This window comes from Coenobita brevimanus, chromosome 71, assembly GCF_032717465.1.
Source record: "Coenobita brevimanus isolate Jiangsu-jjx chromosome 71, ASM3271746v2, whole genome shotgun sequence".
Taxonomy (NCBI): Eukaryota; Metazoa; Arthropoda; class Malacostraca; order Decapoda; family Coenobitidae; genus Coenobita; species Coenobita brevimanus.
This window is the reverse complement of record NC_137024.1, coordinates 54,503,480-54,521,701: the sequence shown is the minus strand read 5'-3', so window position 1 is coordinate 54,521,701 and position 18,222 is coordinate 54,503,480. Positions and strand designations below refer to the sequence as shown.

The window sequence follows — 18,222 nt, the reverse complement described above, 5'->3', positions numbered from 1 at the left end:
GCACCACTACACTCCAGTCCCATCCTACCCCTCAACTCTTCCATCGAAAACCTAGCTCTCCCAGGCCTCACACTCAGGGACGCACTACACATCCACCTAATCATTGTCGTTTCTGTACATCTAAGCCTGCGAATATCCTCTTCTTTTACTGCCCAGGTCTCACTACCATACAGCATTATACTGTACTCCCAACACATGCTGCATACAAAGATCCCTTAGCACTGTGGGAAAGCCCTCTCAATGACAGGATAGGCAACAGCTCCCTGAACTTCTTCCAACCACTCCTCACTGTAGCCATACAGCTAGCTCCAGTCCCACCTCCAGCGCATAACATGTCTCCCAAATAACAAAACTCTTCCACACTCAAGAGACTTACCAGCAAGTTCAATCCTTTCATGCCTGACAACCTTCACATGGTCTCCCCGACACACCACACACGAGATCAACATTATCTTGCAGTATACCTCTAATACCACTACATCTCTAATGCACTCACTTGTCACAGACACTACACAAGATGGAATTACTTCCCACGCCATTGTGGCAAATTACACATGACCACTCTCCCTCTTCCTTGACAGTACCGCCACTAGCCCTAGACACTATCACTTTTGTTGTATCTGCATTTACTCTTAAGCCCCTGTGCCCCATACCATCTTTTCACTTCCTATATTTCTCCTCCATCTCCCTGTCATTCTATGCAATCAACACCAAATTATCAGCATACAACATCTCCCACCGGAGTCCGTTTCTGAAGTCAAGTGAGAGGGCTTCAAGTACCATGATACACAACAAGGGGTTCAAAACTGACCACTGGTGCACACCAACATTCACAAAAAACTCATCACTTAAATCTCCATTCACCCTTACCTCGGTGCAAGCACCCACATACACGGCCATAACCACCCTAACCAGCCATTCCTTGATCCCAAGCTTTCTCATTGCCCACTTCACCATCTCTCTAGGGACTCTGTCAAAGGCCTTCTCCAAATCAACAAAAACAAAGCACAGTTCCCTTTTATTTCCTATATATTTTTCCAGAAGCTGTTGAACAAAGAATATGGCATCTGTGGTCCCTTTGCCTGGGATAAACCCAAACTGCATCTCATCAATATTCACTCTTTCTCTAATCATACCTTCTAGAACTCTCTCCATTACTTTCATTATCTGGTCTAAAAGTTTTATGCCCCCATAACTCCCTCATTCCGGGGCATCACCCTTCCCTTTGTACACATTTACGATTACATTCTTCAGCCAATCATCTGGGACACATACTCATATATAATCGTATTTATCAGGTCAGTGACTAACCTCATTCTTATATCTCCTGGGGCTTTCAACATTTCAGCAGTCAACCTAGACACACCTGCTGCCTTCCTCACCTACATCCCACATACTGCCCCACGCACAGTAGCAGCATCAATCAAGACCATGGGCCAAACACTGGATCTACAGGCTCCAAGCTTTCTGTCCCAGTCAGACTCCTCATTCAAGAACCAGCTGTAATGCTCTCTCCATGCACCTTTAATATCCCCACTGTTCACCATTATCCTTCCTTCATCATTCTTCACACAATGCTCACCTATGATATCCCTATTCTCCCTCTTCATCTGATTTGCCACTTTAAATATCATATTCTTCCTTGCTACACAATTTAGGTTATCAAGTAAAAGTCTCTGTGGCCCAGACTTCGCCCTGTAAAACTCTTTTCTAGTCCTATGCTAGGCAGCCAAGTAGTCATCTCTGTTACCATCTTCCATTCTCAGAAAAGCCTTCTTTTCTCCTTTACTGCAGCTTCTATATCCTCATCCTACCACCAGGTTACTTTATGTCTTGGTGGGCCTCTTGTCCATCCACATACTGAATCAGCAACTTTCAAAGTGGTTGCTCTTGGGGACTCTGTTTTGTTCACTAACACTTCTGTCAACGTCTCCCTGTTCAGCCACTCCTCTCCTCATCTCCCTCTAGATGGCATCCTTTACTCCTTGGTTTTTTAATTTCCATATTTTCCTCTTAGGACCATAGGTCCTCTTTTTCATCACATGCTCCTTAAGCACCAAGTCACAAATCAATAACTTGTGTTGCTGCACACATTTCTTGCTCCCTGTAACTTTAACATCCCTCACTAGCTTCCTATCGGCCCTCCTGACCAGGAAATTGTCTATCTGGCTGCTATTTCCCCCTGGCTCGTATATAATCAACCTGCTCTCTCCTTTCCTAAAATGTGTGTTGCACACAATCATGTTCATTGCCTCCCCAAACTTGAGTATCCTTTCCTCTTCCTCATTTCTTGATTATGCACATCCCCCATGTACTCCCCACCCAGAACTAAAATCTCATCATCCCCCATACCACTTACTACACATATTAAGTCATCCCAAAATCTATCCTTCTCTACCTCATCCAAGCCTGCCTATGAAGCATACACCGAAATAAATGCAACCATTTCCCTACCGAACAAAATCTTCACTACTATTATCCTATCACTTACTCTCATAACTTTCATGATAAATTTCACCCATTTCTCCCCAACCAACACGCCCACATCACCATATCCATCTGTCCTAACCTGCAAAAAGAACTTGTAAAAAATAATCCCTCCCACCAATCTTTCTGGCTGATCCACCCCTATACCAGACTTCTTACACACATCCCACATCCACCCACCTCCTACTCAATGTCTCAACCACCTCTCCCACTCTACCCCTCAAACTTCCTATATTCCACAGTGCCACTCTGATCCCCCTGGGTGATTTAGTGTCCTCATGCTTGCTTTGAATTTCATTCTTTAACTTGGTCATAATCAGTAAAAAAAATAAAGGAGACAGACATGCCACAGGCCCCACCCACTGCACAGTCCCAGGTCCAGGCAATGGATCTGGGACCCCTAGCCCACCAGCCTTGACCATGGCTGTGGTAGTGGCCTCGGGACACCCTGCCAGGACTGCTACAGCGACACCCTCCAAGCACACCTTGGCACGGTAACTGCCCCACCATTATACACTCAGTGATAGGGCAGCCTCCTGGGGTGCTACTCCCGGGTTTGGACCCATCTCTATTGGGCGGAAGTGGCAGCCTGGTAACTGAAATGCCCTGTACCCTCTAGCACAGGTTTGAGCACCATCTCACTCCAGCCCCACGATCTATGCTGCCGGAGCCCTCATCACACCTCTCCTCAAAAGGCCCACCACTAGGCAGTGGGGGCAAAGTTTTCTGGCCGCATGCCCTTGCTGGCGTCAACCTCTGTAACGTAATGGAATATGTTGTGTGATATGTAAAGCACATGTGGTGTAGTGTGTGAGATAGTCTGAGGATGTGTTTGGGAGAGCATGCTGGTCTACTCTCCATGTTAGTTCACATTGAAAAGGTAAGCAAAGGGGGATGGTTAAGTAGCTAGTGAAACAGGAGCTCCAGCTCTCCCTATCACCAGCACTCCCATTCCCCTCAGGAGTACCACCCTGATAGCTGGCGCTACAGCCTCCTCCCTTTCTCTTAAAACTAAAGGTGTTGCAACTTAGGACATTTCAGAGTCATGAACTTGTCATACCAGACTGTCCAAAGATGGCTCGATGAGTCCTGCCGTTGTTGTCAGACTCCGTGTGAGAGCGTCCTTCTGTCACCCGTCGACAGAAACTACCCTCAGATCCGAAACTGTCTCCAAGCTGCTCCAAAAGAGCTCTGGTATCAATGCAAAAACATTCCAATACGTTAGTGTCCAGTCATATTATTTTTCTTACCAAACATCATTAAGGTAAAAGAGAATAGCTATTAACACTATACTCGAGAGCTGATATACGAGAGAGAACAAAAAAAATTTACATACGGTATTCAAATAAGCTCAATGGTGCAAGTAAAATTCCAAAGACTATATCAGCAGCAAAAGTTAAAAAAGATCAGGCAAAAGCTAGAAACTAAAAAGGCATTAAGAGTGATGGAAATGTAAACATAAACAAGGAAGTGTTGTGGAGAAAGTGAGGGATGCAAAAAAAAATGAACGTGGGGAGAGAAGTGGGAGGATTATTGAAAGCCTGGGTAGAAGTGTGCTATGCTATAACAAGATGATGTTATTTTGAGATGGAGAAAATGTTATAATATTTTTTAGTAACAGAATAAAGAAAGTAACCGTCTTTCATATCAACGCTGTGATGCAATGATATATAAATTATCACTCACTTTTCTAGTTTTTCTAAAGTAAGTATGTGTCGTTGGATCTTGCGGACATGACGCTGCTTCTGCAGCTGGATGAGCGAAATCTGGCTGCTCAAATCATTACCTTCTGTCAGTGAGAAAGAACGAATTTGTTGCACAATCCTGTTATTTTTCATGAGTAAGAAAAAACAAACTAGTCTATCTCTCTTATTGATTACCTGTAAAAAATAATAGTTATTTCCAATATACAAGATATACTGGTAGTGGGACTTACTTAAGTGCTGTAACTTAACCTCTTAACTGCTACCATCTTCTGTGGACTTATCGACAGACTGTGGAGTTCATATTAAAATCCACATTTCTGTTTTAAAAGTTGTGTCCTGTATTCTGCCCCGGGAACTTTGTGTATTCATCCACTCACGCTTGGAGTTGCTAGTTCATCATTTTAGCTTCCTGCTATGTGTGCATGAACACTAGCAGGCATGAACAAGTACCAAGCTAAGTGACAACATAGCACCCTGACAGAAAGGTTGGCTTATGTCTGGGAGAGTGCTGCCATGACTTTCACACACTTGTCAACTTCTAGAAAAGTGACTCATAAAATGTATATATCTGAGACAGAAGTGAAAGAGAATAAAATATTTGGAAAATGAAAGTGTCTGGTACAAGTTTTATATATATATATATATATATATATATATATATATATATATATATATATATATATATATATATATATATATATATATATATATATATATATATATATATATATATATATATATATATATATATATATATATATATACTGTATACAGTAATCCCCGTACTTTCTGGACACCCAATTTCCAGTCACCCCACTTACCGGACATTGTGGGCCTGGACCTTCGGAACCCAAAAATGGCCCCAAAAAGAACAAAATACCCCCAAAATCAGAATTTTTTCCCACCAGTAATTTGAAACTGCCAGGCAGCACCGAACAGCTGGCTTACACCACGACCCCTTCACCCCTTCCTTCCTCCCTCCTCCCCTGTCAGGGTTGCCATTTGGTATTTTTCATTACCAAATGTGGGCCATTTTAGTAATGAAAAATTTGTTTGGTAATGAATCAGAATAATGCATTACCAAACGGATTTTTCACATGTATGAGGATACAAAGGATGGAGATGGTGGATTGTTTGCTCTCTCTGATTAATCTGCTAGCCAACATAGCGTGAAAATAATCAACATGCTGTTAATTATGAGAAGAGTGATTACATGTATTTCCACTTGTATATATAATTAGCAAAGAATAAATGCTAGCTTTACAAATTTGGTAATGAAAAGCTAAATTTGGTAATGAAAACTGAGGAGTTTGGTAATGTGGCCGTTGCGATCTGGCAACTCTGTTTCCCCATCACCAACACTCCAACAGTTACTGCCTAACTTCGATGGCGAGTAGATGCCTATCGCAATGGAAGCCACATGTGCTCATTTTTTGTGAATAAACAGTGAATAAACTGAAATACCTCACCACTAAACCACACAGGAATTTACAGTGTTGTGCAGTGTTAAGAAATTAGAGTTTAGAGTGCAAAGGATTAACTGTGGAGTGCAAATTGGCGGTTGAAACTGGCATGGTGCAGTTAAGAACAAAGTGCAGTGTTAAACAATTATAACTCACAGTGCAAAAAGCTAAGTGCAGCACAACACTGGATTACTGTATGTGCTTCAAGAGCATTTTCACCACTGCCAAAGCCTTAGAAAAGCCAGCCACAAACATGCTGTAAGTACCCTTGCTGAGGTACAGTCACTCTAATTCCTCATTCTTTGGTTCCTTTTCATTTATTTCAAGCTTTATGTCCATTATTGGTGTGAATAGGGTCTTAAATAGGTTTAAATAGGTGCTATGCATGTCTGGTAGGGAGTTCTTTAGGTGGCTTTCAAAGTTAGGCTGGGTTAGAGTCCTTATGTACCAGACCAGGTGCTAGGGGCCCACTTTCCGGATGGGACCACTTTCCGGACATGCCTTTGGCTCTATTACATCGGCTAGTAGAGGGATTACTGTGTATATATATATATATATATATATATACACAGTATATATATAATTGGGTTTAGCATTATTTACTATTACTGACTAGTCGTTCAACAGAACACTGTTTTATTTTACAATGTCTGTAATAACGATATTCAAAAGCTAAGTGACACATACACTATAGTGCAAACCTAAGTGATGTGTAGAGTGGCGCATGGTGGTGAAGTGAAGGGTGGTGGGCGAAACTGAGGGTCATTGAGAACGAAGGACAGCTACAGCGATGCACAAGAACACCAAAAATGACACTGCTCCCACTTATCTCTACAACAATGCAGGAGCATTTAGACATTCACTGAAGTGCTCATGAGTAAACAGAAAGGTTTAGCTTTCTTGTGCATGCATTTTTTTTTTTTTTTTTTTTTTTTTTTTTTTATCGTGCATTAATACGAAAATTATTGAATAGAAAATGGGAAACTTTTGGGTGGATGGCCTCAACAGGGGCCTCACTTTTGCCAACTTAGCCACAGAGAAGGGGCTAATCAAACCACTCAGATATATATTGTATATGTTACTATGACTAGCTCACCATCCACTCACTCGATGTAGTGCTGCTGTCGAGTGTCTGCCTGTTCCTCTCCTCCATCATTCTTTCCTTCCATCCTCTTCTGTCTTTCTTTCCTTCATTCTTTCCTTGTCCTTCTGCCTACAAGTGACTTTACACTCCCTCTGCTGTCTTTCTTTCCTTAATTCTTTCCTCTTCCTTCTGCCTGTGGGTGACTCTACACTGAGTGACAAGCCAAATGGTTTCCTGTACACCAGGAAACCATTTACTATGCTGGGTGGTAACCATAAAACCAAATTTTGGCACCTGGTGGTTTAGTGGGTAATTTTCGCACTCCAATTGGATTAAGCCCATGAAGGTTTACATCCATGGGGTGGTTGGGATTGATGGCTCATGTATTGCCACTGAGGGATGAGTGAGGCTGGTCACTCTCATCTTTAATGTCGGGACCAACTGCCTAGCCCCGGGGTCCTACGCTCCTCATGGGGAAATGTAGGATTGGATGATGGATGGATGGATGGATGGATGGATGGAATATGACTATACAGTGAGAAGTACAGGTACTCAGTTACCCATCTACCCTGGATAACCTATCCATGGTGTATCTTGACCCATGAAAGCACTGTATTAGCTTTATTCAATGGCTTTAAAATCACAGTGATAATGACATGGCCTTTTCAGAGGTGCCATCATGTGGAGGCACTAATGTAATTGGACTGACCTACTTCCTGGTTATACAAACATTCCTCATCTCCTTCCCTGTCCCTGAATGGAGGATGGTGGATAGCAGAAGAGCAACTTCAGTCTGCAGTCCACCAGCTTCACTTTCAGATGAAATTGGGGTCACAAAAACAACCATTCCACCAAAATAATGCCAACTTACCTGTGTGACTAGAGGGTGAGGTCTGGTGGCTATCTATATAAGATGATGGGTTCAATGAGTAGCTTCTGGTTTTATTGGTAAGCAGACGGTCACTCTCCTGTGGACTTGGAATGCCAGGGGGACTTGCAATGTGGGCAGATGGGCTTTCCTGCTGTCCCAAGTTCTCGTCTTCCTCACCATCATCATCATCATCATTCTGTTCACCATTATATTCATATAAATGTGGGAAAGTACAGTGTTAGAAGAGTAATAGCTAGGCTCACACTGAAAATATCCTGAGAGTTCATCATCAAGCTTAATTCTAAAACTGCACTAACAAAGAGTAGTAGCTAGGCTCTCACTGAAAATATTCTGAGAGTTCATCAAGTTTAATTCTAAAACTGCACTAACAAAGACAAAATTCTTGAAACCAGATTTCATTTGAAACTGTTTTCCATGGGTACAGTAGTTTCTTAACATGGTCTGATTGGCATAAATATATGATTAGTTTGGGGGTAAATTTAAAACACAGAAGGAGATCCCTGATTTACACTATCCCCTCCCTCTTAGTAGTCTTGGCACTTTGAATGTGGCCAGAATGTTTTCTTCCCTAACTCTGGATATATCACATGGTGAGGTCAGAAGTCTGCATGATGGTAACTGTGAGAGTATCAGGCTGAGCTCTGATTCCATGTACTGTATTTGTGGCTGAGGTCCCAACCTATGAGTGAATGCCTATGAGACTAGTTACACAATTTGCAGCCACACTTCAGTCTCAATCCCACGATAGTACATTCCACGTTAATGGTAGCCATCCACTAAATTACTGGGCTCTCAACGTAATAGTTTTTCTTTTGGGGGGGTATTAAGTTGAAGACTAATACAGGTTTTTGCTGCTGCTGTTGTTGTTGTTATTGTTGTTGTTCTAGCTGTTGCTGCTGTTATTATAGTTGTGTTGTTGATGATGATGATGAGGATGGATGATGATGATGATGATGATGATGATGATGATGATGATGATGATGACTGACAACAGCGATGACGATGACAACAACAACAACAACGATGATGATGATGATGACTGACAACAGCAATGACGATGACAACAACAACAACGATGATGATGATGATGATGATGATGATGACTGATGATCAACGACGGTGACAGCGATGATAACAACGATGATGATGATGTTGTGCTTAAAAACAGTGTACAGCAGCTTCTGCATGGACAAACCTGGCCAGATGGAGGAGTGCAGGACATCAAACGAGCAGGGCGAGGAGAAGTGGAGTAGAACTCGAAGGAAGATGCCAAAGCCTCATCCACTCTTCTGTGTCGCTCTCTAATGGTTTCATATGCTGACTCCGAACCTGAGCTGGTCCATGGTAGCCGGGATGGGGCTGGACGGCGGGGATCTTGGTCAGAAGGTGACTCTGAAGGGTGACTGTCACGATCCTCTTGGTAACCTGGAGGTTGTTGTGCAAGGTGAAGGGTACCTCTCCGATCTTGATAAAGACGCCCAGTCCCACCTTGCCCTGCCCACCACTCTGCTGCTGCCCTCTCTTGTCCTTCTTCCTCCTCTCTCTCCTCATCCTCATCCTCTCCTTCCTTCCAACGAGTTGGCCTCAGCAGATGCCAAGAAGGACGGTGGAGGGTGGGAGATAAATCATCAGATGTGCTTGGAGAGTGGGCAGGTGGTCTTTGCTGCCACCAGTCATGGGCTGCAGACAGTGCTTCATTGTCCTCTCCCCATACTTCTCTGCCAAAGCCTACCCATTCTGTAAAACAAAGTAGCAAAATAAATTTCTGTTATTTCTGCATCACAAACTTACTGTGGTACATTAACTCACTTGCATATGGTACCCATAGGGATTACCTCTAATGCCTGGATAAGAAAGCATCCACTGACTTTGCTTCATAAATGATTTTTGCCAAATTACAGACATGGACATCCATGTAATTTTTCCACTGCAACGGTAACACCTGAACAAAATCAATATTATGCTGTTAGTACAGCCAAACATTCAATTTAAAAAGTATAGGTACTTGTATATAGGCAAAAGAAAACACACCAGTACTGTCCTATACACATACTCTCACTCTCAGCATCTTCCTTTTGCGTGGAGATAGATGGAGCAGGAGGAGGAGGGGCTGAACTGCCCTCCTCCCTCGAGCCCTCTGCCTGACCTCGGGACACCACAGACTCTCTGTTGGGTGCAGGAGAGGAAAGCGAAGGGATTGGGGAGAGGGGAGGGCAAGTGTCATGGGCTCGCTCTCCCTCCACCAGTCCTTCTTCATGTTCTGACAAGAAGGAAAATTATTGAAAAAATAAATAAATAAATAAATAAATAAAATGAATAAAAACTTTCTTACTGTATGGTATATACTACAAAAAATATAAAGATATATATATATATATATATATATGGAGCCTCTGTGGTACAGTGGTAGAGTGTGAGTTTTCATACATGAGAGAATGAGGGTTTGTGCCCTGCCAGGGTTATAAACTTTGGGAGTGTTCACCCTGACATGTACTGTACTGCTTTGGCTGACATAAGGGGTGCTGTGGTTGAACCAGTGTCACACACAGTACTATAAAGTATGCTTGCACCCAGACGGCTTGAGCGGGCCAATTACACTTGGTTCACAGACTACACACACGTCCAAAGTCACTCCAATATTACAATCACAGTTACAAACACTTCTCACCCTACATACAATCTCTACCGGACAGCCTAAGCCACTTTGTAGAGATATATAGGCTGTATCGTCCCCACTTCGGTCGGGATAAGCTGGTCCTGCAGTGGACACTCAACAGCTGATGATGATGATGGTGATGATATACACACATGTATATATATATATATATATATATATATATATATATATATACAATAAAAGTCAGTTAATCCGAATGGCAGTGGACTGAGAATCATTTGGATTATCAGATTTTTCGGACTTTTGGGTGGGAACCCTAAGACACGCAATTTCATATTTAAGCCAGTTTTACCAAATGGATCACTTTCATTCATTCATAACACAATATGGCACACATTAACATTACGTATTACACAAACTTTTTACTTAATAATGTATTATTGAAGACAAGAACTGTAATTGGTAAATTAAGAGATGTTCTGGGTTGTTTAACTCACCAGTAATAGGTAATGTTGAAAGCAACAGTTGTAGGCAGGTAAATGCAATTAGAGAGAGTAACTCCAGGGTTAGGTAATAATAATATGCAAGTATTGCAAAAGCACAAAAACTTAACATGTATTACTGTGAAAAATTCCTTAAACCTACAGTACAGATCCAAAATTGGTTGGTTGTTTATGAGGAGTTGCCGATCCATGCATTACCTGATCCAAGACCACACTGCTCGGCACTTCGGTGCATTTGGCATCCAGTTTGAAGTTTTTAATACTGATTTTTTTTACTTTTGGAGTCTTTGTCAACCTTCTTCAAAAATTTAGATTATTGGGATTTTCATATTGTCCGTGTTCAGATTAATGGACTTTTACTCTCTCTCTCTCTCTCTATTTATATATATGAATATATATATATATAAACAGGTATATATATACAGTCATCCCTTAACATCCACAGGGATTAGGTAACAGAGACACCCGTGAATGTTAAAAATCTGTGGATATCTGCTGCCCCCCCTTAAAAACATCTCTGGTCCCCCCATTTCCTTATATAATTAATGAAAAACCCTATGTGCATGTTTACAATCACTTTATTTAATACAAGAACACTAAATGTTAAAAATAATGAATAGTATACTCCTGCATGGCTGCTTCTGACTACAGTACTGTGCTCATCCAAGTTCCCTCCAAAAGGAAGAGTGTTACAGTATATTTCATTCACTGGAATATGCCATTACTGTACTAAAACAGCCAGGAACTGTGCCTGAGATAATGTTACAGTGTCAGCAGAGTTCAACAAGATTTTTTTTTTTTTTTTGTAGCCATGTGCAGATATTCTAAATCGTGTATGTTAAAACCGTGGATGTTAAGGGATGACTTTATATATATATATATATATACAGAGATGGGAGCTGCTACTTCAAGGTGTAGCGTCACTAACGTTACCGTTAAATGCTGATAAATATAACGCCACAATCACTACCGCTACAAACAGAAGGCAGCAGTCGCTACCGCTACAAAAAACATAACAAAAACATTTGTAAGTACATATTAATGGTGTATCCTCTCCTACTTGGCTATTTACATTCAACCACTTGGCTATTTATAGTTAACAAATTTTAAAATTACCCTCTCTCTTCTCTCCAGGAATAATTTTTGTTTTTAAAGGCTCCAACATGCTTGCATGCGTCGACCTTGGTCACCTAATGGCAGCTCTCCATGCTGCTCGATCTCTAGCAGCCTCCCTATTTGGTCCCTTATCCTTGAGGTCACACTCAATTACCTCATCCCAGGCCTTTTTTGGTCTACCTCTTGCAACCTTACTCCTGACATAATATAACACTTCTCATTTTCAGCACCCAATGGCCATCCCCCATCCTCTCCACATGCCCAAACCACCTCAATCTACCCCTCCCCATCACAACACCAATACACTCCAGTCCCATCCTACCTCTTAGCTCTTCCAATGTAAATAAAGCCCCCCCAGGCCTTGCACTCATGGATGCACTGCACATCCACCTAATCACTGTCGTTTCTGTATGTCTGAGCCTGCGAATTTCCTCTTCCTTTACTGTCCAGGTCTCACTACCATACAGCATTACACTCCTAATACATGCTGCATAGAAAGATCCTTTAGCACAGACGGAAAGCCCCCTCAGTGTCAGCAGAGGCAACAGCTCCCTGAACTTTTTCCATCCACTCCTCATTCTAGCAACAGAGCTAGCTCCAGCCCCACCTCCAGCACTTAACATGTCTCCCTGATAACAAAACTCTTCCACACACTCGAGAGACTCACCAGAAAGACCAATCATTTCATTTTTTTTTTTTTCATTTTCATTCATCAATCCTTTCATGCCTGACACACTCCACATGCTCTCCCCGACACACCGCACACATGAAATCAGCATTATCTCACAGACAACTTCTAATACCACTACATTCCTTGTGCACCCACTTATCACAAACATTGCACAAGATGGAATTACTTCTCATACCCTTGTGACAAATCACATAAGATGAATCTGTGACCAGGATATTATTATTTTTTATGAAACTATCACAGCCTACAGGCTCTAAGTAGCACTAGTTTCTAATTCAAGAACACCAGCATTCAAATTAGCACGAAAAATTACAGTACATACCTCCAGGGGCAGCATATTCTCCATAAGTACATGAACTACTTTTGTGGCAATGCAAGGCTGTGTGACACCTAGACTGGAGGGGCTAGCCACTGCCTGCTCGATGGTTTGCTGTCTCTTTGGAGTGTTGTCTTCTTCAGTGGTACTTTTCTCCCTCTTTCACTCCTTGGTGCCCATGGCAATACATTTGATGACCTCATTGTAAATACTGTACTTGGATGCACACAGCCAACATGCACCTTAAGATTATACATAGACTTTTTGTTGACGGACAGGAACGTCATTTGGGGAGCATATATCAGGTACTTAAACTCAAACTTGTTTTCCTTGACATCAATAAAACAAAATTACTTATGCATGAAAGGCCAAGGGTTAGTAGTGCCACAGTTAGTAGCTGTGGGCAGTGTCGATGAGCTGGCTGTCACAGTCAATGTGGAAGATGATGAGATCAACTCCACAACTCGCTGGCTGGACTGTGGTTCCTCATGACTGTCTACATTATTGTCGGCATGGCTGGAACCAGCTTTAAGGAATCTGTCCATCTTGGAAGTTGTATTAGGTAATACGTTAACAAAAAAATATGAGTCATGGCGCGCACTTCACACTTGCAGTCACAAGCAGGGTTGCCAGATTTGGGGGTCCAGAAAAGCCAAATTCAGCGAAATATTCATAAAAAATGCCAAATATGCCAACTTTTTTCATTTACCATTTTCTGTTTTAAAAAGTTGCAGTAGCATTGAGGCGGCTAAAATTTCCAAAAATTGTTAGCGACGCTACCGAAATCACAACACGTTAGAAAAGGAGATGGCACTATGACTGCCGCTACAAAAGCTGTAGCACGGCTAGTAGCACATGTTACTGCCCACCTACATATAAACAGTATACTGTATACTGTATATTGTCAGATGCCTTAATCCCGTACGTAAGGGGTGGCCACAAACAAATCGCCTCCATGTCATCCTATCACCTGCCATTTCACTGCCACCCTACCCCCACTTCACATCCTCCTCTCTCATATACCTCTCCTACCCCATCCCTCCATCTCATCCTCAGTCTCCCCCTCCCTCTCCCCCTTTCCATCTCACTCTCATACACTCTCCTCATTAGTCTCTTACTCTCCATCCTCTTCACAAGGTCAAACCACTTCAGCGTATTTCTCCTAACACTTTCTATCACATCCACATCCACACCACAATGCTCCTTCACTGTAGTTGTATTGTAGCACCATTGCCCCTCCAAATGCTACACGTTGGGAAAACATTACTACAATGCACTAACTAAATATAACAGCCTAAGTAAGAGGAAGCTGACTCAAAGCTGAGAAACCCTATAGATGGCCACTCTTTTCTGCCCACAATTTTTGACAAAGCAGCAACACTACAACGCAAACTTCAGCTTTATGAATATGGCAGCTACTATGGCAACCCAACTAATCATTTTGTAATAAGGATGCATACCTTGTGACACAGCCATGTAGTAGGTGCGGGTAGCTGAGGGGGGATGGTATGGCACCACAAGTACAGTGCCTCCAGGTGTGACACAACGATCATCTCTTGACACCAGTCTGCTTGGAACATCCAACTCGCTTGATAATTGACTCTTCTCTTCTGATACTTCTTTTTTGGAGGTGGCACATTTCTCTTCCTCTTGGATGTCCTCACCTTTTTTCACCACTGTTGATGGTTAAGTCTGGTGATTACAGTGAAAGTCTAAGCATGATCATCCTAACACTGTTTTCCTACTAATTTCTTGAGGGATGGTAGGATCTAGAAGGTATGCTTCAAGATCACATTCATCATTAGAGTCTGAGTATACAGACATCTCAATTTCGTGTTTCCACTTCCTGATCTGTGCTGTGACAGCTATAATTGCTTTCTGCACAATGAATAGTGACCAAAACTTTCCTCTCCTCAAAAAAAAAAAAAAAAAGTATTAGCCTACCTTGTTACATAAGTAACTCATACAACAAAGTATACTGATAACTTTAGGAGTCACTGAAAGCATGAATGCATGTATGCACATGTATGCACACACACACACAAACTCACCTGGGCTGTGACGGATATCTAGAGAATGACCAGTAGAGAGGACGGTATCGCTGTAGCCCTGAGCTGGCCACTGTTTGCCTGACTGGGCATCAGATATGTCTGATGCAGCAGCAGGTGCAACATCTGAGGGGAGGGTGCTGGAAGTGGCAGAAGGGAAGGTATCCAAAGGGAAGGTTTCTGAGGCTAGGGTATCAGAAGCATGAGAAGACTCTGATGTTTGATCAAGGCCTCCAATTTCTCCAAACATGCGCATTATGACATTGGCAACGCCCTGTCTTAGTCGCCGCTCTTCCTCAGTGGCAGCTGGTATCCCGATGAAGGTGGCATAGTCCCGAAGCTTATGGTAGTCACGACCTTGACCAAGGCATCCAGCTTCACCTAAGGCTTGGATGCGGGCCAGGATTCTGATTGAAAGGGACTGCAGAGCTGCATTTGAATCTTGTAGTGACTCGCCAGTACTCTCTTCTTCCAACCCATGTACTACATTCTGGTGTGGAAGAGCACTGCTTGAGGGTGTAGAGGAAAGAGTTGAATCCATCTGATGATGTTCCTTATCCTTCCATGCTTCTGCCTCACAACTCTGCCTTGTCATACTCTCATGATTACGGGCATTTTCACTATTTTTCCGAGCTTTGAGATTATTAGTATGATGTCGGGGGATTGAGTGTGAGGTAATACTGTCATTATCTGTCTCCCTACCCTCCCAAACCTCAATATCAGTGCTTTCTTGGGATCTCGGGCTAGGGTTATTACTGCTTGAGGTGTGAACATTAGTATGGTGGGATTCAGATACAGCTATGGAAGAAAGGGAGCTGTGTTTTGAATTAGTAGATGGGGATGAGTGTGCATTTGGTAGAGGGTCAGCCATCTGAGTGCTACTGGTACTGGTTGATGCTGGTCGTGGGGACATACTTGGAATGAGTGTGCTGGTAGAGGTGGAGGTGTTAATAGTACCAGTCATCCCTCTACTGCCACTTCTGCTAGATTCAGCACTGAAATTATCTGATAGGTGGTGAGGAAGTGAAAGTGAGTACTGGCTGCTGCTTCGGCAATGCTTGGCATAATTCATTCCGACTTTGCCTAACTCCACCAAACTGCTACTTTTGCCTTCATTGTGTTCTTGTTTTAGTTCCCTAAGCCTTCTGTCTAATCCTGTATAGGCTCTAGCTGATCTTTTATGAGAGTCTCCTTCATGACTACCAGGTGCTAGTGACCTTCTCCTTGGCTTTCGGCGTGGACTCTGGCCTGGACTAGCTGTTTTGTGACTTAAGTCTTCTTCACTTGATGAGAGACACACTCTCTGGACCCTGTGACTAGGTGAGGAGTGGGTAGAAGAGCTTGTGGTCCCCTCCAAGACTGGGTTCTGTCTTCCACCTCCTGACTGGCCTCCCATTCGCCCTGTTCCAACTCGCCCACCTCGTTTACCTGTCCTCTGTCTCTCTCTCACTTGTGTAGTACCCTCCGGCTCAGTCCTAAGCACTGAGGCATAACTACCAATGGCAATCCTTTCCAGTGTACTGAGAGAGGTAAGAGTTGCCTCAGGAGTTCCAACAGTAGCCCCACCACTGTAGCCCACATCTGCCCCTGAATCCCACTCCATTCTTTTGCTAGAGGCAGCACTGGATACTGAGAGAACAGATGGGGAAGTAACACATTCTGATGACTCGGGAGGGTTGGTAGATTCTACGGAAACCATTGAGGCAAGGGATACCTCTTGTTCACTCACCAAGGTAATGGGGGGGAATAATGGTGGCTGAGCCAGATAACGTTCACGATCCAACTCCAGTACCTCCTCTTGTGTCTCTAGAGAGGCCTTCATATCCTGCATCCTGTCCCGAACAGTGTTCTGGAACTGCCTGAACTTGCCTCGTGGGCTGATAGGGCCACCCACAACAAACGTTGGCTTTAGACACATTTGAGCTGCATTTGGTTGTATACCAGTATCCATTGCAAGGTCTGTCTCACATCCATGAATCTCACCCCGACTCAGATCCACAACAGTCTTCACACTATCTGTATTCTCAGACTGGCTACCCAAGGAGCCTGGTTGAGCCTCTATGGGGCAGAATGGACCTGGGGTCCTAGGGGGTGGACGAATTTGTCCATCATCGCTAGATTCCTCTCCATCTGTTGAACCAAGGTCCTTGCGTTCTACAACCTCCAGCTCTTCACTCTGGCCCACCACTGGAGGCCGCACTGTGGCTGCCTCCATTTTCTTGTTTACCCCAGAACTGCTGGAACCGACCAGCACATCCAAATCACCATCTGGAGTGCTAAGCCCAGCAGGTGAGTTTCGCTGTAAATCTTGCATCCCTAAACCGGACACCCCTCCACTTCCGACTCCAAGATAATTTCGGGCAGGAATGGTAGCACTGTCAGCTCCCTCCACAGCATCTCTGACTGGCACAAGGGCTGGCACTGCCCCAACAGCTCCATATGCTGACATCCATTCTGGTGCTTCTGTATCAGAACAACTATCATCAAAGTTTGTAAGAGGAGATGGCACAACCATAAAGCCTTGATCTCCCCCAGGTGAGAAAATTAGCTCTGTGCTGTCGGTCACACCAACCTGCGTGTTCAGAACCAATGGCCGTCGCAAAGCCTTTGCAAAGGCTCCAAGACTGGCTGTGTGAGGGGAGTCTGACCCAGGTGTTTTGCCTCTCTTCCCAGTCAACCTTCTGTCTCCCTGCTGTACAGCACTTTGGTTCTTGAGGTCATATGAATGTACAACATTCGTTCCTTCTTTCACAATCTCTATAGAGGGAGTGCTCCCATCTAAACTTGCCTCATGAATATCACCCAACACTAATGAAGTATTCTGGGATTCCTGAGATGATCCACCCTCTATTTCTTCTCTCTGGCCTAGGCAAGTTGTGCTTGGTTCTGTGGTAATAGTAAGGTTTTGGGTGTTGGTCACCTCAGCAGGCAGTGGGATCCATTGTTCAGTGTCAGTGTCATCCCAGGCACCTGATTCAGTTTCACTGGAGAGCTGGGCAGATCCAAAATTCTTCATGTTGTGGGATGGACTCAGGTAGATGTCTGGCAGACCATCTTCCTCATCTGTCTTCCCTTCCATCCTTTCAGAAAGAAAAGTACCTGTATCTGATTTACAACACACAGAAGCAAATAATATACATATATTTTATATCAAAATATTCCTCTCATCCACCTAAAGATGGGGTAATGTTGGATCCAGAAATAAGGAAAGAAAAAGTACAAAATGAGAGAACTAGCAATCACATACCCAGTGAAATGGGCCACACAATCATCCACATCTTAGTCAAGTGCCTAAAATC

At 43.2% G+C, this 18,222-nt stretch overlaps 1 protein-coding gene across 1 annotated transcript in view; it reads right to left on the bottom strand.

Moving 5' to 3' along the window:
• LOC145406783 (uncharacterized) overlaps positions 1 to 18,002 on the bottom strand; it is a 30,301-nt gene extending 12,299 nt beyond the window's left edge. Inside the window, exons 1-7 of the mRNA XM_080277880.1 lie at positions 14,927 to 18,002; positions 14,336 to 14,551; positions 9,779 to 9,892; positions 8,828 to 9,171; positions 7,612 to 7,807; positions 4,174 to 4,276; positions 3,548 to 3,678 (exon numbers count right to left, since the gene is read on the bottom strand). Coding sequence (XP_080134006.1) covers positions 3,548 to 3,678; positions 4,174 to 4,276; positions 7,612 to 7,807; positions 8,828 to 9,171; positions 9,779 to 9,892; positions 14,336 to 14,551; positions 14,927 to 18,002 — 4,180 coding nt within the window. The remainder of the gene's footprint in view (positions 1 to 3,547; positions 3,679 to 4,173; positions 4,277 to 7,611; positions 7,808 to 8,827; positions 9,172 to 9,778; positions 9,893 to 14,335; positions 14,552 to 14,926) is intronic.
• Between the last annotated feature and the right edge of the window lie 220 nt (positions 18,003 to 18,222).